Genomic DNA, 27125 nt, shown 5'->3' with positions numbered 1-27125 from the left:
AAACCATCTGCACCAGAGTTGAACCGATGATAGTGAACTAGCTAGCTCCACGTAAGGGCAACAATGGTCAGGTGCTTACCAAGCGCACTCCATGGTTATTCATAAACTTCCCAAAGGAAATATACATTTTCGTCTACTGTTTAGCTAAGAACACTGGCCCAGCGCTTATGTTTGAATGCACTGTCCTCTGTTAATGTGAGTAGATTTAGCCATCATAGAACAAAACATTTGCAATGCCATTTCCAGAATAACAAAGCAAGTCAGAAACACAGCAGCAGCACGCAATCAGCACAACAAAGCACAGCATAGCATGATTATCATCAAGATCAAAGTTAAGCATTACTTTAATCATAAAAAAATCATCATTGTAAGTTGTTAATTGTTGGCATCAACCAGCTACAAGATACTTGGAAGTCAAAGGTCTCTCACCAACTGAAATTGGTGAAGGCTCAGATCTGACTGTCCGGGGAATTCCAAGCAGAAGGGCCCCTGAAAGGCAAAGATGGATGTTCCCGAGTCACACAATTATATCAGCTCTCACACACATACATCACACACACCTTTAGCCTAGCCTGCTATGGTCTGAATTCAAAAATAAAATGTGATTCTTGCAAAGTATTAATTTACTCCTGCCCATACTATCCCTATTCATTTATTTAACCTTCCATTTCCTTTTCCGCCAGCGTGGCGTTTTTCCTCCTGGATATGTGCATGGCTGGATTCTACATGTTACACAGAGAATATGAGAGTGTTTGTGGCTCTGCTGTGTTTAGACGGCTGTTACACTATCTGGCTATTTGTTAGCCTTGTACTACCTAGCCTTGCTGGCTGCTCAAGCATACATGGACTCTAAAGAGGGCCGGAGGGATGGTGATGTGGTGAGGTTGAACATGAAGGATTTTTGTCTGTGTATGTGGGTGAGCGCATTAGAGCCAAATCAGCTCTTGCATGACTCCAGTAATCGGAAATAAAAGGCATGGAAAGAAGAAGAAAAAACTGAGGTAAAGGAAGATAAACAAAGAAAGAGATTGTATGAAACAATCAAACACACATCAAATCACAGTCATTCAGACACACTCACACAACTCTCACTGATTCACCAAAACTTTCTTTGGCAGAAGTGTTCAGCTGCATACTCGGTGCCCTGACTCACTAGGCTACTGTACATGTTCCTTGCTATCCAGGTCAATAGGTCATATTTGTGCTTGACCCTGTGGCCAACAAGATAATTGATATCAATGGGCCGACAGTAAATACTATGATGAGCCCTTGTGTGAGCACACGCATCCACACACACGCATGCTGCCTCAAGTCTGCATGTCTGTAACCCTGTCGCACATAACACATAGTGGTCCAAGTTTACAGAGGTTAGCAATGGCTGGATATTTCTTACAGGTAAAAAGAACAATGATCTCATAACTATTCACACAGATATGAAAGTTGCTATTCAGATGTCCTCCAATGGCAAGATGCTGGTTACAGCAAGGTCCCTATGTCCTCTAAAAAAACAAAAAGACCCACAAAAACCCAAACAACTGTGTTTTTACCCGTCACAATAAATGTGATGTAAATAAAAACAAGCAGACAGTGCTGAAGAGACAATAGCAGTCTACAAGCAAGTGTCATTTGAACCAAAGTCCGGTTCTGTCTCTGTTTCAATGACTGATCTCATCCAAGGTTTTTGCCACCCAGCAAGAAATTATGTCAGCTTGACACTGCACTTGTGTCTGGTCGGAGACAGTGAACAAGAGCGGATGACTGGCAGAGCCATCAGTAGGTGGGAACAAAGCTCTCTGTCTCAGGGTGAGGCCATGTCTAAGAGTGTCTTCTCCTAACTATCCAATACCAACACATTGGGAACAGCCACAAGAACAGACAGCATTCAACTCCACTACTGACATCACCTGTCTGGCAAAAGTGGGGGGAAGGACAGGGAATGGAGGGATAGATAGATAGATACATAGATAGATAGTAGAGTAAATGAAGAAAGAGAAAGCAGCGAAGATAGAGAAAGCAGACTCCCTCCTCAAACATAGAGGACAGTGCCCCGTCATTGACCCTGGGAGCGCTCATTAACTGTGGAGGTGGCCAGGGCTTCACACCAGGCTTCCCAGCCCCTCAGAGCCATTGTCCAGGCAGCCCAGGTGCAGAGGCAACAACAAGACACTTTTCAGAGCCGACAAAGATAGAGGAGTGGACAAGACCTCTGTTCTGTTTTTTTCTGGAAGTGACCCATTAACCCAGCTCGCCCACCTAAGGCGACTGAAAAGTCATTGTGGGTTGTTTCCGGACAAGTCACAGACAATATAGAACTGTTTGGTTTTTTCTAAAATCATAAATAGAAAGGGATGTCCATTTGTGGATAACCTTGAGGCCTTCTATCGAATATAATTTCCATAGAGAATCCATGAGGACTGCATGAAAGTGAAGTGTTTGTCAGTTGTAAAGCCTCAGGTGGGAGGTCTTACCTCACAAAACAGTCAGATTCCTTCACTTCCTCAAAGCTAATTAATTAACATGCACTTGGAGTAGGTACAAAAGACCATACCTTTCCCTCACTTATCCAGTTTCGCATACTTGCCTCATTGCCTTTCTGACACACACACACGCAAGGCCTGGTTAGGAAATAGTTAACACTCTAGCCATCCCCTGCTGCCAGAGAAAACCCAGGAAACAATGGACACATTGTCCAGCCCAAACCAGACTGAGTAAAAGATTCTTGTGTGTGTGTGTGCGTATGTGTGTGTGCACTTATGCGTATGTGTGCACGCTCATGTGCCTACATGTTTAAATGTGTGTGTATGTGTTTCTGTCCCAGTTCATAGCATGTCAATTTAAGAAAAAACGTTAAAATGTTAGAATTCTGAACGGTTAAGGACTATAAATGTTCAAATACAAGTATTATTGCATCCTTCTAGACTAGATTTTCCTTATCATTTTCCTAATAAAGTCTATCAATAACAAACCTCAAAGTGATTTTGGGTTGTCCTGCTACTTCTATAGAATGTGAAAGTACTGTATTAAGCGTTCTTCTGTTCAATCTTTCACTGGGACATTCCTAAAAACAACCACAACCAGGACCCAGAAGAAACAAACACATACCATAACCAATCAAATATTTTCCACAAATGTGGTAAAAAACATCCAATGCTAACTACATCCTGTTAATATGCATTCAACTAACTGTATCAGTAAAATAGAAAGCAGAGTCTAGGGATAGTTAAGTAGATAACATTTTTGGCATCTGACTTACAATTTTCAGTCACTTAGGAGAATGAACTTAAAATGTGTGTTTTACTTCGAAAGCTCTAGTTTATTGACATTTATTAGGCCTACAGAAACATGAGGCATGAGATGAAATTGTCTCTCCCTGGCTTTCTCAAAAAAAATACACATCAATAGGTATATAAATAAATAATAACTTTCAGCCAATGGAATAAAAGTTCAACTGCAGTGGTTAGGGCCTGCCGTTGGGGCAGTCTGACACATCAAAGGTTTCAACATGTTGGGGGCGTGGCAAAGAAGGGCACACACCCCAGATAAAGACGAGCCTTCGTGAGGTAACTTCCTTTTTCCCTTCATGGGTGACCCCAACTGTTCTCCAACAACAGAACACCTCATTGTTAACCAACCTCTTAAGCAGAGATGGTCTTTACTAGCATGTCTCCCATTCTTGTGACTTGCTTGATATCATACTGTGTGTAGTTATTGCTTTTGTTTCAACATCCTTTACTCTTTTTGTCTCTCTCCATTTCAGTGCCTTTTTTTCTATATGCATCTCTGTCCCTGACTTTCTGTTGGTTTAGTTTACTGGAGGGTCACTTAAACTTTGGATCACTCTCCTTATCTCTCAATCCTTTCGGCTATGTCTTATCAATACGGTGCAGACAGCTCTTTTTAGCCTGCAGAGGTCAAGGTGCCTAGGTCATATTCCCCATTTGGAAGTGAGAAAAGATCCCAATAACGTTTTCTGACAATTTTATTGATAAGGGTCTCATTTAGTGAAACATTTCGAGAATCTGTGTTATCAAAAAATCAAAATGAAAGCAAGGCTTTGACGAGCTGAGATGGTGAAATACAACAAAGGGGGTCGAGGTGGTGGAGTTACCACTTACGTTCCTTTAATCATCCAAACTCCATTAGTCTATAGGTAGTTCCCACAGGACCTTTCCCTCCACAGACACACGTCGGTAAATTAGGGAATGAACTTGCCCGGGGCGGTTCAGCAAAAAGAGGAGGTGTGTTCCGGCGCAAACGTTTCCTGGTGTTATTTTACAGTTTCAAAAAACAATTCCGCCACAGACCAGGAAAAACATAGTCTAAAGTCAGTGACACGTTATTCAGATGCTATTTTAAGGGCGCATGCTTGGTCCGTGGGCACTGCTGGCGAGGCCAGGGTCTTCTTCCTGCGAAGCTGCGTTACATTGTTTTGATTTATTGTATGGCTGTGTTACATTTCTTTCATGTCAATGATTACAAAGATGTTCATGAGAAATATCTATGTATGTGAACTTGATTCGTAACATTTGTGGCAATTTCCTTCCACACCTGTTTAACCAAAGCTAATTTGGTTGGGTTTCTTCTCCCATCCCCATATAATGTCACTTCTCTATCTTTTACGGCCCTGACAAGAACGTCGGTGTCCTCGGCTGTGAACCGCTCCTGTCGTGCGGCGGGCAATCCGCCATGGAACAAGCGCGCCTGCTCTTAAAGGGAATGTGAGATGACACACTGATTGGTTTATGGCACGTTATGGCCAAACCACCGCTATGAGTAATGTAGCTAATTCAAACCAACCCATCATTTTTGATTTGCGTTGGGCGCAAGAGTCATTTATCACGCCGGTATAATAGCAACAGCGCCAACAGTCCCGCCCACAAAGTTACTCGTGTTTGATACTTGCGTTTCAGATCGTTAAAATAGGGCCCTCAGTCTTATGACCTACTGATCAACTGTTTGATTTTTTGATACCCTATGGTCCTCAATCAAACAATCATGAACAGTACTGATCAATGTAAATGAAATAATTAATTTACAGACAAAAAGTACACCGTTTTTGTACAAGACATTTGATTGTACAGTAGCAACCGTAAGACGTGAGGTTCCAGGTATTTTAAGTAATGACAGAATAAAAGTATTATCAGCTTTGTTGTTTTATGGAAGGTGGCTTTTAGTTCATTTGTATGACTCTTTCTTACAATAACAGCAAGAAAGGCCCCATGAACTTCTTAGTATAAATATAAATGCAGGGATAATAGGGGAAGTATAAAGAGGGCTGGATATGGGTTGTTTTGTCACTGTCATCGCCATCTCCTTGTCTTGAACATAACTTTTGATAGGGTTTCTATTTCGAATAAACAGGCCTGTTGCCTATTTTTAGCTCTGCTTAGCTAAAATGGGCAAAAGACCAAAGGGTCTGCCAGCCTTTTTTAGCAGTTCAACTGAAAACCATAGGGAATTGTATTTATTGGGTCTCATTAAAAAAACGATCCTGCCTATGAAATACCAAAAGTGACTCATTTTTTTTGTCTTCACCTACACAGTCTAAATAATTGACCTTAAGACTACTGTAGTGCCATGGACATTAGACAGGGTTATGGACAGTCATTTTGTCCGCTTTCCTTTATTGCAAATATTACTTTGCAGCTGCAAGATGTGGAGGGAACTCTCTTTTACAATGATTTACAAAGTTGGTAAACTGTTTTGGATCAGTATGTTTACACTAACCTCTACACATACTGCTGCTGCATTGTTAACCTGATAAATACAACTTACTGCACTTTCCCACCAAAAAGCTGTGAAACCTGTGAAAGATCATAAGCTATATTCTAAAAAGGTGGTGGTAACATGGAAAAATACAATATGGGATATTCTGCCACTTCCATGCCCTCATCATTGCCTGGTAAGGTGTCTAGCCTTTGCACTTTGAAAAGTTTGCACTGGCATTTCTGCACCCACGCTGCCCTCGAAAAGTACTCAGTCCAGCACTGAGGGTGTGGGTCATTTTCTGTGAGCTATGCATTCATGTAATTGTATCTGCAACTACAGAAAGTAATGAGAAAATGCTGGGTAGGGCCCATAGTCGCTATAAACTAATCCAGTGGTGGCATGGCCATCCAAAGAGCAACAAGACACCTGCAATTTTGGCAACTCCACTGATCCTGCCTACTCAGCCCTTCTACAGTGAGCTTTCTATCCTCAAAGTAGATGGTGTTGTTAATTCAGGACTTACATCCTCGAAAATAAAGTAATTTGGTTTGACACCATCAATGCAGGAAAGACAAACATCTAAAACTACTTTAAGTTACTCACTGACATCCATTCAACAACAGGTTTTGGTTGGGAAAAGGGGATAGGTAACTCCCAAAGAGTTATACACAAAGAGGAAGGGTTTTCTTTCCCTCTTAGAGGAAGAAAAGCTTGAGAAATGTTAAAAGTAGTAAGCGGGGGGTTACTTACAACGATGTGTGCCGGTGAAGGGGACCTGGCATCTTTAAGTGTTTGTCTACTTTGCAGACCTCCTGGTTGAACATCTAGCAGGGGCCATTTCATCTGTAGGTACTGAATGACAGAAAGAAACAGAATGGAGAAAGAAAGAAAAAAACATGTTAACAATGCAGAAAGCAAAATAATATAAAAACACATCAAAGCAAAACAGAACTGAAGGGAAGGTGGCATACTCTTAATGACCACATGGTGCAGAAAGTAAAAACCAAAACTCAACAGCAAAAACTCAACGCAAAAGCAAACAAGGATTCTTGAGGCATATGACAGTCCTGAAATATACATATGTATATTTTATGCTACTCCAATTGTCTGTTCATTGAAGAGGAGTTTATATAGTAAACCTGTGGTCCGTGCAAAGTCATGTTTTCCACACAACTGGTCTGGTTCTGATTTGGAACTGGTTTATGATCTTTAATCGTGTGGTAAACTAAAGAACCGGATCAGTTCCAAATAAGGCAATTGGTGGAATTTACATTGAAGAAGAAAAAAGAAAATTACTTTGCATGGATTTCCTTATGTTGTACATGGGATTAATTGAGATAGGTATGACTTTTATTGGCTTTGCCTGGAACCCATAAAGTAGTGAACCCTGGTGTCTCTGCATGCTATGAGTCAACCAACTGAGTTACTTGTACCAGTGAATGATTGACTTGACCTTTATCAGGACTGACACACACGTACACACACAGCTGGGAAGAAACAGATACAGTGAATACACATGTATTTGTTCGCCTGTGTCATAAACTAGGCGGAGCCGTTTCAAAATATGACGATAACACAAATGCTGACTTATTCTGGAAGATAATCAATTGTATAAATTATCATTCCATACAATGATGAGAAGGAAAAGCAAGGGGTAATCACATTAAGTATCATAGTCTCGTAATCATGACCTGAAATATGGTGGAGGCCAAAGTCCATACATTACTTCTTAATCTTCACTGATTCTAGAGTAAGAAGCAAATTAATTTCCCCTATAATATTATGAAAACTACATGGATCATATGAAATAAATAGATATACTGGACCTACAGTTTATGTTTAACTCCACAAGTAAATAGTGCCTATCCTTTGCTTTGTCTCATTTAATCAACTTCTAAATACAGCACATCAGGGCCTCTATGAGTAAATGCATGTGTCCTTAGGCTATCCGTAATGCTCCCACTCCATTCTAACCCCATGATCCAGCAAGGTTGACCCTGCTATGCTCTGTAAGCCACGCTTATCAATGTCATGGCCACCTAGTCTGCAAGCCAGAGAAGTTCTTTGCACCTCACATTAAGTGAAGCCTTAGCATTAGTTAAGTTTTGGTGGGGGTTGAGGAGGTTAGAGGGACCCTTATTGTCCCCCTGTGAAAAATAGAACCCGGTATGTAGTCACACTGTGGAACATCATTGACCTTTGGAAAACGCTTACCACCGGAAAGTAAATTCAAATAGGCATTCAAACAATCTGTGTGATAGTCGTGGGAGTTCCCGGAATTTGCATGCATGGCAGTTAAGAATGAGAATACCAGCTGTTAAAAATATTAAAGGGGAGTAAAATGAACACTGCTAAATTGGCCAGTGCAAGTAGAATAAGTAAAACTGAATATAATAATTAAAGCAAGAACTCAAGACAAAAATCTAACTTTTGAAAAAGAAGGTATCAGAGAAAGCAGAGTAGGCCTGGTTTGATTTCAGGAGTTATGTGTTTGTTGTGTAACTTGGGGACCACACATGTAGCCCTCAGTACCATGACAGCCAGAGATAGAAAAATTGATTTGAATTTAACTCAAAAGCAACCTCCTATACCACACCAGATTCTGGTCTCAGAAATTATCAGGTTATCCAGTTGCAGGGATTCTATCCAACCCCCACAGCATGACCAAAACAGAAAAAGAACATGGCCATTTCATCACAAATCTCTGACACTGGCACTCCCAATTTCCAATATTGTATTCACTTAAGGTGGTTTTTCCTAAGGGTGAAGGCTCCTACCTAAGGCACAATGAAACAATGTAAAATACTGGTATTAAACATGAATGTGTGAGGAAAAGCACAACATCCAGGTATGTTAGATAAACAAGAGTGTTGTTGTGTACATCAGTGTGTGAGTGTATTGCAAAGTCAGTAAGAGGGGGTGAAAGTGCATATCTGTGTGTGCATCTGTGTTTATGTGCGTCATGACCCCTTTCCGAGACTGTGTCTAAATCAATGGTAATTACTGAAAAGTTCACCACAGGGTGCCTGGTTGTGGTTGGAGCTTGAAGTTATTGACTCCCTGTCCTTGCTCTGCCTCAGCATAGTTAAACTCAACTTGCCTGGCTCCCACCACCACTCATTTTTGACCCCCAGGAGGGATTTCCTGCAACTGGGTCTGTTTGCTGTTGTTTGTGTGTCCATGAGTGGAAAAGACAAGTCGTTAAGCTATTGTTTCTTTAAGACCTCCATCATTGAGCATTAATTACTTAAATTAATGAAAGAATAAGGGGGGGGGGGGGGAATGGCTGCAGAACCATCATCTGTGAGGTCATTACAGACAGCTTCCACTGGTGGACCTGCCAGGGTGACTCCTGGACGATGCTGGTGGTAGAAGAGGATCTAAAAGTCGGACTTCAGTCACGGGAATGTCCTCATGTCGCCAGACGGGCTAGCAGGCTAGACAACAGAATGATATATAAACAACTGCAGGAAGGCCAAGAGAAAGGGGACCTCCCTTAAACCTCATCCATTGAGTTGGAGGTGAGGGGTGAAAAGTTACACCCGAGTGTGGCACTGGAACAGCGACAGAGAGAGAAACAGAAAGAAGAAGAAAGAAAGAGACAGAAGAGGAAAGTGTGGAATAGAGAGAGGAGTGACGATACAGAAAGAGTGAGACGGAAAGAGCAGGTTACAGGGACTGTCCTGACAGTCATCTCCACTTCAGCCTGCAATTTCAATGTTCTCACACACTAATCGCTCCTGCAGCTTTTACAAGCATGCCAAGGAAAAGGGAGTCTTGGCGAGCGCCAAACTTTCCAACCCTTCCTTTGCCCCTCTCTCCCTCTCTGCCTCTGTAACTTCTACCCAACCACCTTCTCCAAGTCCCTGCTGACGGACATGCCGCCTGGGCTTGAGGAGGCCATGACCCTTGACCTCTCTCTGCAGCACAGCTCTTCCTCCCCACTCTCAGCCTAAAAAGTTATCCTGCTATGATGTGGGGGTCAGATGGCTGAGCGGTTAGGGAGTTGGGCCATTATTCATAAGGTTGTTGGTTCAATTCCCGGCCATGCCAAATGACGTTATGTCCTTGGGCAAGGCACTTCACCCTACTTGCCTCGGGGAGACTGTCCCTGTACTAACTGTAAGGGTGCTTTCACATTTGACATGTTTAATCCGTTTCAATCGGACCATGGTCCGTTTTCTCTGAAAGTCCGGTTCGTTTGGATAGGTGAGAACACGCATTCGAACTCTGGTACGGACCAAACAACCGAACCATGGTTCACCTAAAAAGACGGGACTCGGTCCGGTTCCAAGTGAACCATGGTTCGGTTCGCTTTAGGTGTGAACGTAATCGGACATATTATTGACCTATTCCAGGAAGCAAACCAAAATATAGTGCATTGTGGGTTGAAAAAGGATGTTGACATTTGACAGAGACAGCCGTGCCACTCATTAGCAGCTAAATTAGTTGAGGGAAAACGTGGGGAACTGATTAAGTGAAAGCTCTTCTGCAAATATGGGCTGATGATCATATTGCAGAGATACTTGTGGAGACGCATAAAAATAGCGAGGTATTTAAATTATCTAGTGATACAGGCTTACTGAAATAAAGGGTTATTATTGCACAGTGGACCAATGTCATTTGAAAGTTAGAAACATAGGCAAAAATACATAAAAGTGTATGATATTCTATGGAAAAGTGGTAGCTTGTCGGACGAAAAAAATGTATTCCCATGGTTTGATGATCTGGGTTTAATCCTGAGTAAAAGACCAACGAGCAACCCAAAAAACGTGGTCATAACAATTAAAGATAGTATTGCAATCTCAATACGCTGCTGTTGCTCCATTGTTGTTTCGTGACAAGGAAGGGATTTTCCCTCAATCATTTTCTGTCCATTAGATTAACAACCTGCGTGTCATTGTTTTTTACAAACGTCATTGTATTTTTACGAACGTTGGTTCGCTTATAACAGGACCGTGTGAACACTAATCGGACCCAATGAAAAATGCAACAAAGCAGCAACTCATCCACTGATTCGGACCACGCAAACGGACTAATAGGTGTGAAAGCACCCTAAGTCGCTCTGGATAAGAGCGTCTGCTAAATGACTAAATGTCTAAATGTAAATGTGGTGGAGAAAGCCCCCCCCCCCCCCCCCCCCCCCCCCCCCCGGTAACTGAAGAGCCATTCTGATATGACAAATTGCTCTGGAGATCCAGGACAACTCACCCATCCTGACCCCTTCCCCTCGACCCTCCCTCCCTTTTCCTCCTCCTGCAGCCCACCAAGAGGCACATAGGGTACCGTACATTGTGTATTGCCGGGGAAGGGGGGGTAACCATTCCCCTCCCAAAAATACTTGCACCATGCCCCCTCCCAACCCAGGCTGGCCCCACAATAGGAGCTGAATGACTCAATTGTCTCTGATGAAGTGAAAGACAAGTGAGTCCTCTAAAGGCTCTCACAAGAGTTAACTCACTCTACCCTTACCCTCTCCCCTCTACCTTGCCTGGAAATTTCCATAGTGACAAGCAGAAGGGACACACATAAATGGGAGGGGGTGGGAGGGCAGAGTCACAAGAAGGGCTGAGGCTCCACTATAGCTCTACAGAAAAGTCCCCAAGCCTACTCATTTCGCTGCATCTTATTATTATTAGTCCCCCCCCTTCTTCATGACACTTCAGGCTGGCCTGCTCACCCATATTGGAGAGACTGCCACCAGAACCGTGGCATGGCATGTTGCGAGCTGTTGAACGTGACCCAGACACACAGTAACTGTCATCACAATGCAAACAAGACAAGGTCTAGGCCAGCGCCATCGGTTAGACAGAGAGAGGTCTTAGCGGGAGACAGGGAGAAGGGCATTGTGTGCGCTCGCTCATCATCTTCACACGTCTACACAACAACCCCCTCCTCTATTATTAACCATTCGGCAGACAACGGTGAGGCGAGTTCACATGAAATACTTCCGGCCAGGCCCTGATATTTTAGACCGTCCACACAAACCTAAACAAACCAGCTTCCCTCTCACTCCTTATCAATTATGAATGTGACAATACGCACTACTGACAACAACAGAAAAACTGTAATATGTAATAAAAAAATACAATAAAATATGATTCAAAAGTACAATTAGTACAATAGAGATACAGAGCCGTATTTGCTGTTGGCTCAAAGGCAACCTGTCCTGATTTGAAAGCCCATCTGATGTTTCTATCACGTCGTAACACAAGGGATGGGTGTGTGAGCAGCTTGTTCGTTTAGTTTTGGATTAAGGGCAGAGGCTGCTCCCTTAATCAGACAAACAGGGCTCCTAATGTGCCAAAGTGGCTCATGACACCAGGCCCATCCCCGGAGGGCCCGGCGGGATGATAAGGATAAAGTGAATCCCCTTTGCAGGGGCGTGCATTGGGCACCATTGGCATTTCAACCACGTAAACAATGTACAAGGGAGAAGGCAAGGGGGCAGGGAAGGAGAGAGACATTGCGCTACATCAGTGCTTTGCCCGGCATATTCCGTTACGTTTAGGTGGTATTTGAGACTGGAAGAACTCGCACAGTAAACTAATTCCGCATCGCGGGTGCAAACAACCTTAGTCTTGTTGAGGTTTCCATTGGGAAGCTTCTTAAAAATAATTTTTCCCTGAAGCAAACCTGGCGGCTTCATAGCTGCATCCATGTTAGCACGTCACGTTTGATGTGGTAATTTCATACACAAGGCATACACACAGGTTCGAAGACTCGTTCTCGCCCCCTTCAGTGCAATTTGGCTAGGTATACATCTGCGCTAAAATCTCAAGGTGAAAGTCATCATAGCTTGCGTAGTATAGACCCAGCTCCCAACCCAACTTTGAGAATAGATTAACGACGATATTTTTTTTATTGCCCGATAAGAGTCTCACGGTAACGCAGCACGTTAACGCCGATAACGGCCCACCACTAGAATTTTTTTTAGATGTGTAGATAGAAAGACACGGAAACAAATTACAGTTTGTATGCGTGCCAGAAAGACAAAGTGTGTGCGTGTGCGTGGAGGGGTATGGGTGGGGGGGCATAGAGGAGGTAGGCATATGGAGCATGAGTCTTGCTCTGGAGATTCCAACAGATCCCCAGCCCATCTGTGGCTATGGGGGGATGCCTCATAAGTTAGGCATAACACAGCCACCCACACACATGAGCATTGGGTTAAACACATGCACACACACATATGTACAGTGAAGAACACATGTGCATTCACACAGACTCACCGTCAAACATAGAAACATTCTTGGACTTAAAAACACAACACAGACAGAATGACAGACAGACAGCTGACCCAGCCATCAGCATGTTCACTATCTCCGGGGAGATGGGATTGACAGCTTGGAGATTACACCAAATACATCCACAGTAATAAAGGGTTTTATTGGGGTCTGCCATGAACAAGATGAGTGGAAAAAAACCCAGTCAAAGGAAGGTTTCGGTTCCAAAACTTAGCAGGATAACCTCACTTACAATTTATATTCACAAGAAGGAGGCAAACTATTATACACGGCTAAGGGGGGGTTGCGTATTTCAGATGGTTCCAGAAAATGCCATACTTTTTCCCCCTGATTGGTGGGTGTCTTTGTTCTCACCACAGGTGCACGGGACAACATAAACAGACTTATGCTCATGCAGACACACCCAATTGTTGGGGCAAAGGCAATTTTCTATAATTGTGAGGGGAGGAATATATAATGCAGTCCAGACCCTTTGAAATCCCACTGGGATATACCTATATATACACTTCTATGCGCTTCTAAGTGTATGTGCACACGTGTGTGTCTACACAACTGTGTGTACATACTGAAATAGCTTACGTCTAGTATCAAGACAGTGGAGGGGAAGGGGTGCAGGAGAGGGTGAAAGCAAATGACCAACAGAAAGAGTAGAGAAGTCAGACCAAAAACTGGGCAAAAGTGAGTCGACGTCCTTCATGACTGCTTTAGTATTTCTAATACACATTTTATGAGTAAATAAAAAAGAGCCACACCAGCTCTGATAGCCAGAGGCGTTTTGCAACCAGGAAAATAAAAGTGGAATGTGGGAAGGCCTGGGGTTTGAGTGCCCCGGGGCGGGAAGGGGTCCGCTGGGCCTGTATTTACTCCAAAGCCAGAACCGCTAGGGGGTTCCACCGGCCCTGACAGCACGGGGCCGCCAACCCACTCCAAAACCTTGCTCCACACCACCTCTCTCTCTCCCTCCTCCCTTTTCCAAAGACCTCTTCTAACTTGGTATTTCACAGCTAAACTCAACCCAACAATTTACACAGACAGTCAGTGAAGGAAATAGCCCCCCATAGTGATCCAATTTACCATCTTATAATTGTGACACTTGAAAACTATTTAGGTATGTTTTTTTCCTTCTCTGACTCACTTAAAAAAGGAAAACATTTACTTCTGTATATATATATATCTGTATATATATATATATATATATATATATATATATATATATATATATATCTGTATATGCACAGTATGTATACCGTATTTTTCGGAAAATAAGCCGCATTTTCTATCAACCGCACCCCACCAGAATGGGAGCTATGTGTTTGTAAATTTGAGTATAAACCGCACTGGAATATATGCTTAACTTGATACGGGAACAATCAGACCAGTGTTTCCCCTAGGATTTGTTTTTTGCAGTGGGGGCAGGTCAGGTCTACCCCTACCCCCCCCCCCCCCCCCGCCCCCAGACACCTTACAGTATGTTCTAAATGGCATAAATGCTGCCAATTAATAATTGACGTAACAACTTATTGTAAATGCAGTGGTCTAGCCTATAGATTAAGGTAGGCCACTCGGAAGCATGTACACTGTCTGCTTCATTTGAACTTGATAGGCTAAGCATTCTTTAGCAAATAATAACAATATACCCACTATTTATTCATTAAAGCTAGGCTACTTAAGCATAATAATGCACCTAAAATACAAATGTGAGCAAGGGCAGCAATCGCTATCGAATCAACAGACGTGCAATTTCGCTAGTAGGGGAAGAATACAAACAATGAAAATCACCAGTTAACTTAATTTAAATTTGCAAGAACTATAGACTAATACAATAACAGGCTTAAATGAACTGACAACATAAGTTATACGACTTACGCTGTGAAGCGCGTCTGTGCTATTCTCCGACATGCGCTCTAACAATCACGGCTGATAAAAAAAAAATTGTACAGCTCTAATTCTGATACCGTGGCGGCAGAAATTTAACCGTGGCGGGCCGCCATGGAAAAATCAACATAGGGGAAACACTGATCAGACCCTCCAGGAATTATTGTGATCACACCAATTCACACAAATTCAACGATTCCCTGCGAATTCAGAGCGACATTGCAATTTTAACCAATCACTGCAATTTTCCCGCAACTTTGACCAATCATGGTCATCTCCTACAACTCTCTACAGTAGGGGTTAAAACCAGTGTTGCGCCTGAACGATACAGTGAACGCATTCATTCTAGTGTCTGTGAACTCTTTCACTCTTTTTAATTTTGTTCAATAAGGTGCCAGATTTCTAGAGACTTCCAGGCAAAAAAACACACCGTTAACAGTCCTGTATCCAGGGTTGCCCAACCAGTCAATCCCTGTGTGTGCTTTCTTCTACTGTCTATGCCTGTAGGGGTGGAACGGTACATGTATTCGTACCGAACCGTACGGTACGGGCGTCACAGTTCGGCTCGTGAAATTACACGGAGAATACACGGTAAAAAAATTAATAAAACTTGCGTGCAAATTAATTAATGTAATGCGGAACTACTGTAAGATATTCGTGTTCTTTAGGGACAATCTGTAGCCCCGCCTTAGCTCTGAAACTGATTGGCGCCGCCACCTGTGTAGCCGAGCTGTGCCCGAGTGCGTCAGAGATAGCTAGCAGCAGCAGCAGCAGCACTAAAGACGTAGCCTATGCAACGTTAGTGCTAAATATGAATGTTCGTAGTTTAAGTATAGCGAAAATTAGCCGAAACTTTCCTAGACTTTTAGCTGCGGTACTAATGCTGAGGGCTCGCTGATATTGCTGTCTTACTAGAACGAGCATTTAGTCTAGCAGACGCTTTTATCCAGAGCGTAGTATCTATGAGTTGTTGCTAATGTGCGCTGACGTTGTACACACCCAATAAATTCCAAATGTCCAGGCCTCTCTAGTTTCTACTCTGCCACAACCTTCTGTAGCTTCTCAGCTAGGTGAGTGCTTGTGTGCTGCTCATACAGGGGCCGTGTCTGTAGAACTGACGCTTTCATTTCCCACTCAGTCAATAAAATGAGCAGTCACCATGAGGTAGCTTTCGGTAGCACGAGAAGTCCAACCATCAGTCGTTAGTGAAACGGAGGGTGCAGCTGACAACTCGCGCTCCATCAACGTCCGTGTTTTGTTGTATATGTAAGGGACCAGGGCCGGCGTTGCTGCTACTGTATCCCTGCCTGTGTTTGCGCTGTTGCTCAGCTAGTAGCCTATCGTGTCGTGGTGTAGGAGGACTGATCGACAAGCGCATCATACATTTAGCTAAGACTTGCATGTACAGTAGTTAGTCTGGAGCCCTGCTTCTGCATTTTAGTTTTGCTTTTCCCCCCATTGTACCGAACTCGTACCGAACCGTGATGTCTGAACCGCAGTACGAACAGAACCGTGACTTCAGTGTACCGTTCCACCCCTATATGCCTGGCAAGCGTGAGAGCGCTGAAGTTGCGTAGAGGCTGAGAGCGGTATTGCACACAGATAGATTTCAATCTTTTTTGTAAAAGAAAAGGGAGATTCCTCCCTTCAATGCGAATGTAAATCCTGGTTGGATAAGGATTAAACATTGGATATGATAAAAATTGGCATGTTGGTAAGGTTATTTAGGGCAGTGGTTATCAATCCTGGTCCTCGGGACCCCCTGCCCGGCATGTTTTAGATATTTCCCTGTTCCAACACACCTGATCACTCCCCTCCCCCCCTCCCCCACCCCCCCAAGGCGAGTTTACACGGCTGTTAGCGCGTCAATGTTGCTTCACTCCGTTAACCTGCGCGCTGTCCATTATTGTTTACAACGTTAGCTTGGCTACTTGTTTGGCATTGCCTTTCAGCCAATAAAATGCAATTAGTTGCTTTAGCTCTGGCGTTTGAGGAGTCATAACTTGGTAGCTAAGATAGAAGGCGTCAGGCGCAGCTCTTTTAGAAGTTTTTGAAAAGGCCTTTTTCATTTTCCTATAGGGTTGCATGCAAAAAGGCGCAAAAGGCAGCGCTTTTTTCTGAAAAAATAAGTCAAGTGTGAACACGGCCAAAGAGTATAGAAGTCAATATAAGTTCTTTGAAATCACCGGCTAATGGACACCCCTGCAGCCAATCAGAATCGAGGCCATTGTATAACCAGGCCATGGTATAAGCGACGTTACGCTCTGAGACCCACATTCGAACGATCACATATGTGCGACGCTACTCCTTAACGGGTTAGCACTCACGAAAAAAAGTGTTTCTACTGTTGTTTTGTTATAAAAACATGCTATAAGTCGCATCGAAAAATAAGCCTCACCACCACAAGAACAATTTTTAATCGGGGTATAAACCCCGGCTTTATTTCCGAAAAATACGGTAGGTATATATACCATATGTATACAGAAATAATTTGAAACCTTTGTGGCTGTGATGAAGTAACTGAAATTGTGGTCGCTTATCTGTGTACGGGTGATGTTAACTCTAGTCTCAAACATGGGTTCATGAGATGTGTGGTCTCGCTCTGACACTGTTTACCTACTAGGTGTGGACAAATGGGTTATTCAAACAGTGGCTGATTCACAGAAAGGTTTCATGAAGTTGAGCAATATACTGCCCCCCAAAAAATACAAATAATCTAACAATCAGATAAAAACAATTGGGGTTTGTTAAAAAAATATTTGAACAAACAGAATTAAAGAATATCACAACAACCTCTTATTGGGAGCACTCCAATCAAAAGTTATTCAAAGAATAGTTGACCACACTAAGCCATAAGACATACCATCAGACACACCATGTGATCCATATATTTGAAAGATGTGTCTGACACATCCCAGTAGGGCTCCAAACTCATATTGGCTTTTGATCCGAAAGCTTCAGAAAGTAAACTTTCTTTTAATTCTGAACTCCTTCTCTCTGTCATCAAAAGTATCGCGGGTCCAGTCTCTGAATAGGGTTGGTGAGTCTGAAGATGGCAGGGGCCTGCTAATCCCAAAACAGGGTTACTAATGAACAAAAGCACTAACATCTTTAACACCACACTCTGTCACTCTCTCTCTCTGATACGTATCATCTTGTACAGCTAATATACAACACCTATATGTGCAGTGTACAATGTAAATTCTTATTACTTACTAGTGATAACTAGTCTAAAACAAGTTCAGGGCAGAGATAAGAAACTGGAGGTCAGATCCTGGACATGCCAGGTAAGGAGTCTGGTAGACCATGACCTACTTACAGGCTATGTGAGCTGGGCAAGCACAGCAGGCCTAGGTATGCCCAAGTCCATTACGCAAGGTACTTTCTGTTAGAGTAAAGTAGCTTACGTAGGTCTGTAGCATGTATACTATAGGTGTACCTTTTGTAAGGAGACATGAGTCTTTAGGGGGAAGTTAAAATGGAAAGCTATAACTCAGTCAACTCAAGTGGGGCAAAGCTGTGGACAGTGACCTGTGTTGGGAATGTTGGTTCAATGTTCTCAGGCTGCATGAATCGTACAAGAATATTGTATTGATGTGGAGAAGCCTTCAGAGAGGATATGTTCATAACCTTTCAGCCCTTCTTGAGACTTTGTGCTTAATAATACACTTACAGTGAAGCCCAGAATAATAACTTTTTTACACCTACACACGGTTATCCATCACAAATGGTTTGAAATCCTTCACTCTACACACAATCATTGAACACACACACCTATGTACAACTTAGATGAAGGCATCCACACACACACAGCTGGAAGCAGTGCAAAATCCATATTCATGAGGTCCATTCCCTGAGCATGTCAGAGGCTTTATACCGAGAGCTTCAGCTCCAAAGTCTAAATGGTTTTAGGCCACTTGCTAGAAGACCTGCACCTCAGAGACGGCATCATATAACATTTAAACAGATACCCTAACAGCGATCAGGTATGGATGGAATTTAAAATGAAACCACACACACACAAATAATTCTGTTTACCTTATAAGCTGTCATTTTCTGTGATAAAAATAATAGCCCTTTTTCACTAAACACACAAGGTTTCATACATAAATGAGTAATAAGGTGGTTATTGGAGCTCATTAAAATGTAGGCTGCTTCCATGACAATAGGACCCCGGGAGGGTCAGGGAGGCAGCTACATAGGCCATCCAGCAGAAGTGTTCCCCCCCCATATCCAGCCCCCACACACACACCTCACCCCCAAATCAATTCACGACAAACACCACTGCCACAAAAATATACCAGCTCTCATGGGTAATTATAAGTTAGCTCAATCGCATGGTCTTCCCTCTCAGACACACAAACAAGCATGCACGCACACACACCAAACATGGGCACACAAGCCAATTATTGCTGAATCTTTAATATAGTAATTTAAACAAGTCTCCTGTCTCGTATTCCAAAAAGATTTGTGGGTGACTGGCCCTGTCCAAAGGGACATAAGAGAAAACGAATATGCAGATAAGGAAAGTGTGCTAAATCAACTTGTTTACATAATTTATATAAGATGCATCTTGATAAAGCCTAAACCATCTCATCGTCTAAGCCAGCCCTCCCTTGGTTCGTCCTCATATCTTTTCCTACCATACAGTCTGACAGAAATCCCACGCCGCAATGATACGTCAATAACGAGGCTGAGGCCATCTATTGATCAGCTTAATTTTGCATCTATTAGCTGGGGAGCTGCAGCTCGGGGGCAAGGCGGGTGTTGAACACACACACACACACACACACACAAGCTGGATGGATGGAGATCATTACAACTGATGTTTCACACACACAATGTAATTGACACAGAGACAAGGTAGAGCTTGGCTCCTGTCTGCCTTACAGCAAACAGGGGCTAATGATATACCTCCCCTCCCCCCCTAGTGGTGTGTGTGTGGGGGGGGTAAAGAGTAAAAAGTATGTGAGATTGAGACAGAGAGAGTGAGAGAGATGACTGTGTGCGACAGGGAAAAAAGAAGGCCACACGCCTTTACTAATTGCAGCACTTTGAGATTTGTTTCAAATGTAAAGTGCGTAACAAATAAAATATATTATTATTATTAATTGGCACGCAGTGAGACAGGGAAGATCATAAAAGTGAAGACATAATCTGTCATTCCATTCCACTTCAGGAAGTTCACACAATTCGCTTGCCAAATATCTACAAACATTTCCCGAAATGGAAGTATTCATTCTTCAATCATTCTTTAGGGTGTGTAGCAGGGACTTCCTATGAGCTATATAGTCACCAGCCAACTAAGCTACCCTATCATAAGATTGGTTATTGTTTTCCACTGAACAATAGAATGAGGCTTCTTATCTATGTCAATGGAGCAGCTTAAAACAGAAGGCCTCTCTTCTTGCCTTAACACAACCTGACAGCTCTCTCACTCAGATCAGGAAACACACAAGGCAGACGAATCCATCGGAACACACATGTTGCAAACAATATGGAGTGATCTTCTTCTCCCCAAACCCGTCCTCCCAAGAAGATTTAGCATTGATGCAACCTTATGCAATATAGGGCGCTGCATGTCATCTACACATTAAGGAAGATGGGCTGAAATGCTAACTGAACTTAAATTAAACCCAAGACAAATAAAAAAGAAATAAAAGAAAATATGTAATTATGAACATGGAATTGTCCAAGATTTTTCAGGGTCTTGGGTTGCTCTGGATAGATACAATGAAAGAAAAGGTGTATTATAGACAGACCAGACAAAAAACGTGGCTAATAAACTGTGTGTTTTTGTCAGCTGAGGGATGCAACGCGAGCAGCAGGAGGAGGGGAGGGAGAAAAAAAGCCCTCAGCCAAGCCATCAAGTTGAACATTGAACTTCACAGTAGTAGCTGCCTTTCTATGCCTCTCCTTTTGATGTTACCTCCAAAGCAAAGGATCAAAGGCTTGGAGTGTGGCGTGGGGAAGTCCCAGGCTCTTAGCCTGCCAGCCTCTGATATATGCAAAAAAGTCTACGCCAAAAAAAGAGAGAGAAAAAGAGAGAGAGAGAGAAAGCTTGCATGGAATGTGGTTGAATGTAGCTAAATAGTATGTTTTGCATCTAATGAACGACATGGGGATGATGCAATCAGCTATCCTATTTTAGCTGACAATAAGTGTGTTTGTGTTTCATAGAAAAGGCATGTATGTGATACTGAGAGGGTGAGTGTAAGAGTTGGGGGGCTGGCAGTATTTGTTCCACTTGTACCCTCAATCCCCCACACCAGAAGTGTGGGACCTACCCCCTACTTTCAACCCCCATTGCCTCTCCAACATCAAGGGAGTGAGCCTGTACATAAATATACAGTGTGCAGTTAAAATGAGGACTAGAGTAAACACAGTAGAGATTAAATGCTGTGTGTCTCTCACAGAAGCATTCACGCTCACAGTAAAGGTGTGGACAATTGCGGACACACAGTAAATACACACGCATTTGAGGAGTGGCAGGGTCTTATACTGTGCAAGAGCAAGGTGTGCTTAAACTGAAAACCTTTACTAGACACACATGTACACAGGTGCACGCACCCCCCCCCACCAACACACACACCCTTTCCCTAAGGATATAGGATTAAGAGGTCCAGCTGGCTGACAGCAAGCCTTTCCTTCCCACATAGCCTGTCGATCTCGTCCTGCTACAGTCCTCCCACCCCACCACCCTGCTCTGCCAGCAAGCCAAGCCCGCCCAGAGGACACATCTGAACTTGATATCGACCATGCTACCACGCCACACACTCTTCGTTGAGCAAGACATACAACATCTAGAAGATTTGTGACATATGAGGATGAAAGAGCTAGGTTCAGGGCATTTCATCGGGTTCCTCAGATGCCTTCTAAAACGCTTCTCCATGGGACAACTAGGTGTAGATGGCCATGGACAAATGCTAACCACTCATCAGTGTTGTAGTACTCGAGACCGAGTAAAACCACATTTTGAAGGTCTCGGTGTCGTCTCGCCTTGTCTCGGTCTCGGACAAAGAGGACTCAGGATTTTATTACAATTGTGGGAATATCACTAAATTGCCTGTGCATTGTTAAATTCATTTGTTAATATCATTACTGTTATTGGATGTAAAACATCACGCTTCAAATGCAACCAAAAACTTTACTAATTTCTATTTTGAAATTACCCATCACCCCTCCTCGCACCCCAAAAGTGAATGAGGAAGATAGGTGAAACTGTGGCTGTCTGAAGATGTTGGCCAAATCTGCTATTATTAGATTTGGTTACCTGAACCACAAAGAGTTTACAATAACTTCCTAAAGAAAACACACAGCTTGTGTAAATTCAGCAAAGAGATGCTCACTGAGACGGCGGGGACTAGGCCTATATCAAACTTGTACCAGCATTTAGAAAGAAAACATGAATAAAAAGGTCTAGGCGTAAGTTAGCAAAGCTAGCTACCTAACGTTTGCAATCTGCCTCTCAGTGTTTCCCACACATAGACTAATTTGTGGCGGTGCGCCACAGAATCAACACCGGCCGCCACACATTGCGTTTCGTAAACATTTTTTTTTATCGCTATTTAGGTAAAAACACGCAGCGTATTCGTTCAGCTGCATTTCCTTTCCCTGCTCTCCCTCCGTCTCTTTCACGCACGCGTCTTTCTCACATACACACACAGTCACTACGTCAGCACACGTTAGCAACGATGCATACGCCGTTCTAGTGAGACCGACAGCTACATCAGCGAGCCTTCAGCATTAGTGCCGTAGCTAAAGGTCTAGGAAAGTTGAGGCTACTTTTCGCTAGGTACCGACGGACATGTCTTAATCGAAGGTTCCCCTTCGTTGTTTTGGTGAGAAGTTTCAAGAGCTAGCTACTTACCCGGCGTCATGGAGCCGACCAGTTAAATAGTTATTTAGCACCCTGTATGCAGCGTCGCTACCTGCATATGCAGAAATTATTTGTTTGTTGTTGTTGATTGATTTTGTGAATTATTTCGACCCCCCCCCCCCGGTCTGACATGAAACAACACCCCCCCCCCCCCCCCCCCCCCCCCCCCCCCCCCCCCCCCCCCCGCCACATATAGCTTTCTAATCTGTGGGAAACACTGCCTCTGTACCAATACTCTTCCGAAATCTCTTCCCCCATACACAAAAAGATTTTGTGATTATTAGCTGAAACATAATGTATGTTTCAGGGTGTTGGTTTCAGTTGCTTGCCAGATTTTGTTTGTGGTAATGAGCCAGGCCATATAAAGCTATGTAGCTAATGAGGAATAAAAAGTTATGTTACAACAACGTTAACTCATGTCAGCTTCATACCTCTCCCGACTTAATAATTATAAATTAAACACCGTAGTACTGCGCTCCTTCACTTGGGTGAGAGAGAAATGTGAAAGCAGAAACTGAGCACCGTATTTGCCGGACTATAATTCACTCCGGAGTATAAGTCTCATCATTAAAAAAATGCGTCATGAAGAGGAAAAAAAAAACATATAAATCGCACTGGACTATAAGTCGCATTTATATAGAAATGTATTTAACAAAATCCAAGACCAAGAACAGACATTTAATCCGGAAAGTTATTCAACTACACAATAGCACACAGAATAACAAGCCAGCGAGTCCAACAAGCAAGTTACCGGTAAACTAGTTCACCAAGCTCCCGATCTCCCGCGGACGGTAATGTTCACTTGTTGGTTCATGTCAGTCAGTATGAATTTACATTTAAAAACATGTTAAATTATATATATTTTGATATATAAGTCACACCTGACTACAAGTCGCAGGACCAGCCAAACTATGAAAAAAAAGTGTGACTTATAGTCCGGAAAATACGGTAGGTTTACTAAATGAATAAATGTAATGTAACACAACAACATAGTAAATAGGCTGCTTTGCCTGGCCATAAGCACACAGCACAACCTTAAGAGTCACATTTTTTGTTCAAATACACAGTTACAGATCAAATGTAACTTTTTACCTAGTCAAACCCTACTGTTTGTGTATTTTGAGTGGTCTGGTCTTGACCCGGTCTCAACCTGCCTTGGTTTTGGTCTTGGTCTTGACTCGGTCTCGACCCCTCAAAGTCTTGGTCTTGGTCTCAATACACTCTGGTCTTGGTCATGACTGGATCTCAGCTTAGTTGGTCTTGACTACAACACTGTCACTCATACGAGCATTCAAACACATCACCATGTACCACACCCGACACACACACATCTAAATACTCGGCCAGTATCAATGTCACTGGGGCTGTCCTTCTATGGTTGGATCTATGGCCTTGAGAAAAGTAGAGAAGGAGCGTAGGGAATTAAAAAACTGTGAAAAAATTACTGGAGGTTCAATGATGAGGCAGAGAAAGAGCGAGAGAGAAAGTAAAGCTCGCGAAAATGGGAGAAACAGACGAGTGAGGATATAAAACATGACTGGATCTGGTTTCCCCAACATCTGCCAGGTCACTCAGTAGTTTGGGAATTTTCATGTATTTATGAGTATATGTCACTCTGAGAATTTGAATGCTATGAAAGGGTTAGTTGACAGAAAGCACAGATTTGTCTGATATTAAGTCCCCTTCTCAAGGACAATCAAAACAAATCGTGATGGAAACATTGGGCCAACTTGCATTGCCACACTGGAAAAGTTAGACTATAAAACTGTAATTTCCAAAGATTTAGTCCCATGTGTTTGATAAGTAATTTCCAAATGGTTGATTATTTTGCTAAAGAAAGGTGGGCAAGAAATGTATCTTATTAAACAGCCTGAGCAAGGAGTGAGCGATGGTTGCACTGTTGAGAGAAGACAGCCATGGATGAATGAACTTGAGAAAACAGAACAGAATGAGCAGGAGGCACACGTTTCGGTTGTGATCGGGGCTTCTGTTGCTAAAGCTCGGCTTCAGTCAGCCTCGTGGTGATGGATAGCTAATGAGCAAGGAGAAAAATCCATCTAGCAATACAGCAAGAATACCATTGACAGGGCCCGATCGCTAGAGCTCCCCTCCCAACCAGCCGTGGGTTAGGGGGAACAGAGAAAAAAAAAAAGAAAAAAAAGACAAGGTGTTAGACAAGGAGGGGGGAGGGATAGAATGAGAAAGAGGGAGTGAGAGAACAAGCGGGAAAGGAGAGGATGGAGAGAAAGAGAAAAAAAACTGCGATGACATGTAAGTGCAAAGTGCGCTTAAGGATTTACTTTCAAAAGGGCTCCCATTGATCTTTTTTGATAGACCTGCAATAAATCAAACCAGATTGACTCACATGAGAACCAAGCTTAATCCTTTAGTCAGATCCAGAAGAACTCAAACCAAACCAGCTGTTAATTTAGGCTTTAAGAGATAAAGCAGGAGAAATCCAACCTGATGTACCCTAGGGCAGGGGCTTACATCATCTCTGTAAAGCAATCAACGTATTGCTATTTTGGAAAGGCAATCAGAGCACATTTTGGGAGTGAGGAGATGTTTGGAGGGAGACTGAGAAGGCGAGAGAACGAAGAGAAAGGATAGACTTAAGTCTGAAAAGTTATATAGGGTTATAGCTATATAGTTATATAGTTATATAGTTATATAAAAAAATCTCTCGAAGAAAGCAAGAAGAATAATAAGGTCAATGTCATGTCCTAAAATATTGCTATTATACAATATTTGGAAAGTGTTTTTTTTTCTCAGTGACCAACTACTTCTACACAAGTTTATTGACTGAAATATTGATAAAGTATTCGTAAGTAACTTTAAAAATACATCTTGACATTGAATGTAGGAGTCGCTACCCAATTATCTCTGGGGGCAAAAAACAGGATAGCAAACTTGAAGAATCTAGTTTGAAAGGAGTAAACTTCAGTGGAAGGTCGGTAGTGAAGGCTGTTGTCTCTATTTCTTACCCGGAGCACCCTGTAATTTCCCTGGAGGCTCACCACGTCCCTGTCCCAGTGGCAAACTAGCCCTGCCAGCCACACTGTGGCCGCGCCATAGCAAACCATAGTAATTAAAACTGCTATTTTTGTTTAGACCCTTCTCTATCTTTTCCAACCCAATTTGCCGCTCCTGGCACAAGTATTGCAGACGCCATCCCTGACCACACTGGTAGCATTTTCGGATATCTTTTTCTGCCACACATCCTGTGTGTTAGTGTGTGTATGAAATCGTGGTTTAGTTGTTTTGGTTCCTCTTCTGAACTGGGTGTGTATTACCACAATGGGAAATATGAATACAACACACAAAATCAGAACACACATACACATTCATTAGTTCCTCCTCCTTGTCTTTAATGTCCTGTTTACTACACGCAACCAGATCAAATCTGAAATCCAATTTCAGGCCTTACAGGCCCTTCACTTTGGGCTTGCAGGAGAGGAGTGAGCAGAAGCAGGCTCTGTAGTCTCTGGACACTGTCCAAGGGAAACTGAACCTCGGGAGTCAAAACAAAACCACACGTGAAATCAGAGTTAAAGCAGCCCCCCTTTGGCATCGGCACCACCTCAATCCCCTACATCTCCCCACCACTCCTGGTTACACTACATGCACACAGGGATCACCAAGGTTTTGCCAGTCTCCTCTGTCTAGTCAAATTGAGCAATGTTTGGGTCTTTGACACAGACCTTTGTGTGTGTGTGTGTGTCATTGTGTGAGTGTGCATTTCTGTCCAAAGCACACATGCTTGTAAAGGAAATTGCCACTTTAGTCTCACACTACAATCTTTAGTGCCCAACTAAGACCCTCTACAAACCCCCAGTCCCTAATCATCACAATTTTTCACATATAAGATAGCCAATCCCTGTGGTTGCTAGTCCCCTCTAACACCTCCCACCATGGTCATAAGGTCAGACATTTAATTACACAGAAACAGTAATCTCACCAAACAGATGGCAAACAGGCCGCCTCTCCATTACTTTATGCCCAATTGAATCATTACTGATGTTGTTTGCTAAATTACGGCACACGAAAACACCACAAAATAGGATTTGTGCCATAAGTGGGGGGAGGGGGGGTGGATAGAAAAGCAGATGTGTCTTGCACAGCATCTGTGGTAAAGATCAAAAAGGCAAGAAGAACACACATGCATAATTGGTGTTAGTTCTCACAAAAAAGTCGACAATACTACGTCAGTGCAAATAAAACCAACCCAGTGATAGATCAAAAAAAGAACTAGGGGCCCATGCTGAACTACCGTCGCTCCCACCAGTCCTGTATGGTAAACCACATAACAAGGGCAATTTCCAAAGTGAGGAAAGTATTTGTCTCTTGAAAAAGAACGGAACCGAGGTTGATTTACGGGTTTTTCCTCCAGGACATAAAGTTTGTCTTTGGAAGAATCT

At 42.9% G+C, this 27125-nt stretch overlaps 1 protein-coding gene across 22 annotated transcripts in view; it reads right to left on the bottom strand.

The window, feature by feature from the left end:
- The window catches only part of tcf7l2 (transcription factor 7 like 2), a 90209-nt gene that overhangs the window by 50764 nt on the left and 12320 nt on the right, over nucleotides 1-27125 (bottom strand). For 13 of the 22 annotated variants that reach the window (XM_047032628.1, XM_047032627.1, XM_047032610.1 and 10 more), the window contains exons 4-5: nucleotides 6460-6561; nucleotides 430-489 (exon numbers count right to left, since the gene is read on the bottom strand). In XM_047032628.1, the coding sequence (XP_046888584.1) occupies nucleotides 430-489; nucleotides 6460-6561 (162 nt within the window). The remainder of the gene's footprint in view (nucleotides 1-429; nucleotides 490-6459; nucleotides 6562-27125) is intronic. The other 9 variants (XM_047032629.1, XM_047032631.1, XM_047032618.1 and 6 more) reach the window with 1 other exon arrangement.

The sequence above is a fragment of the Hypomesus transpacificus genome, chromosome 13 (assembly GCF_021917145.1).
Source record: "Hypomesus transpacificus isolate Combined female chromosome 13, fHypTra1, whole genome shotgun sequence".
NCBI classification, from domain to species: Eukaryota; Metazoa; Chordata; class Actinopteri; order Osmeriformes; family Osmeridae; genus Hypomesus; species Hypomesus transpacificus.
Note: the sequence above shows the minus strand (reverse complement) of the source record. Positions and strands in the feature narration are given on the sequence as shown.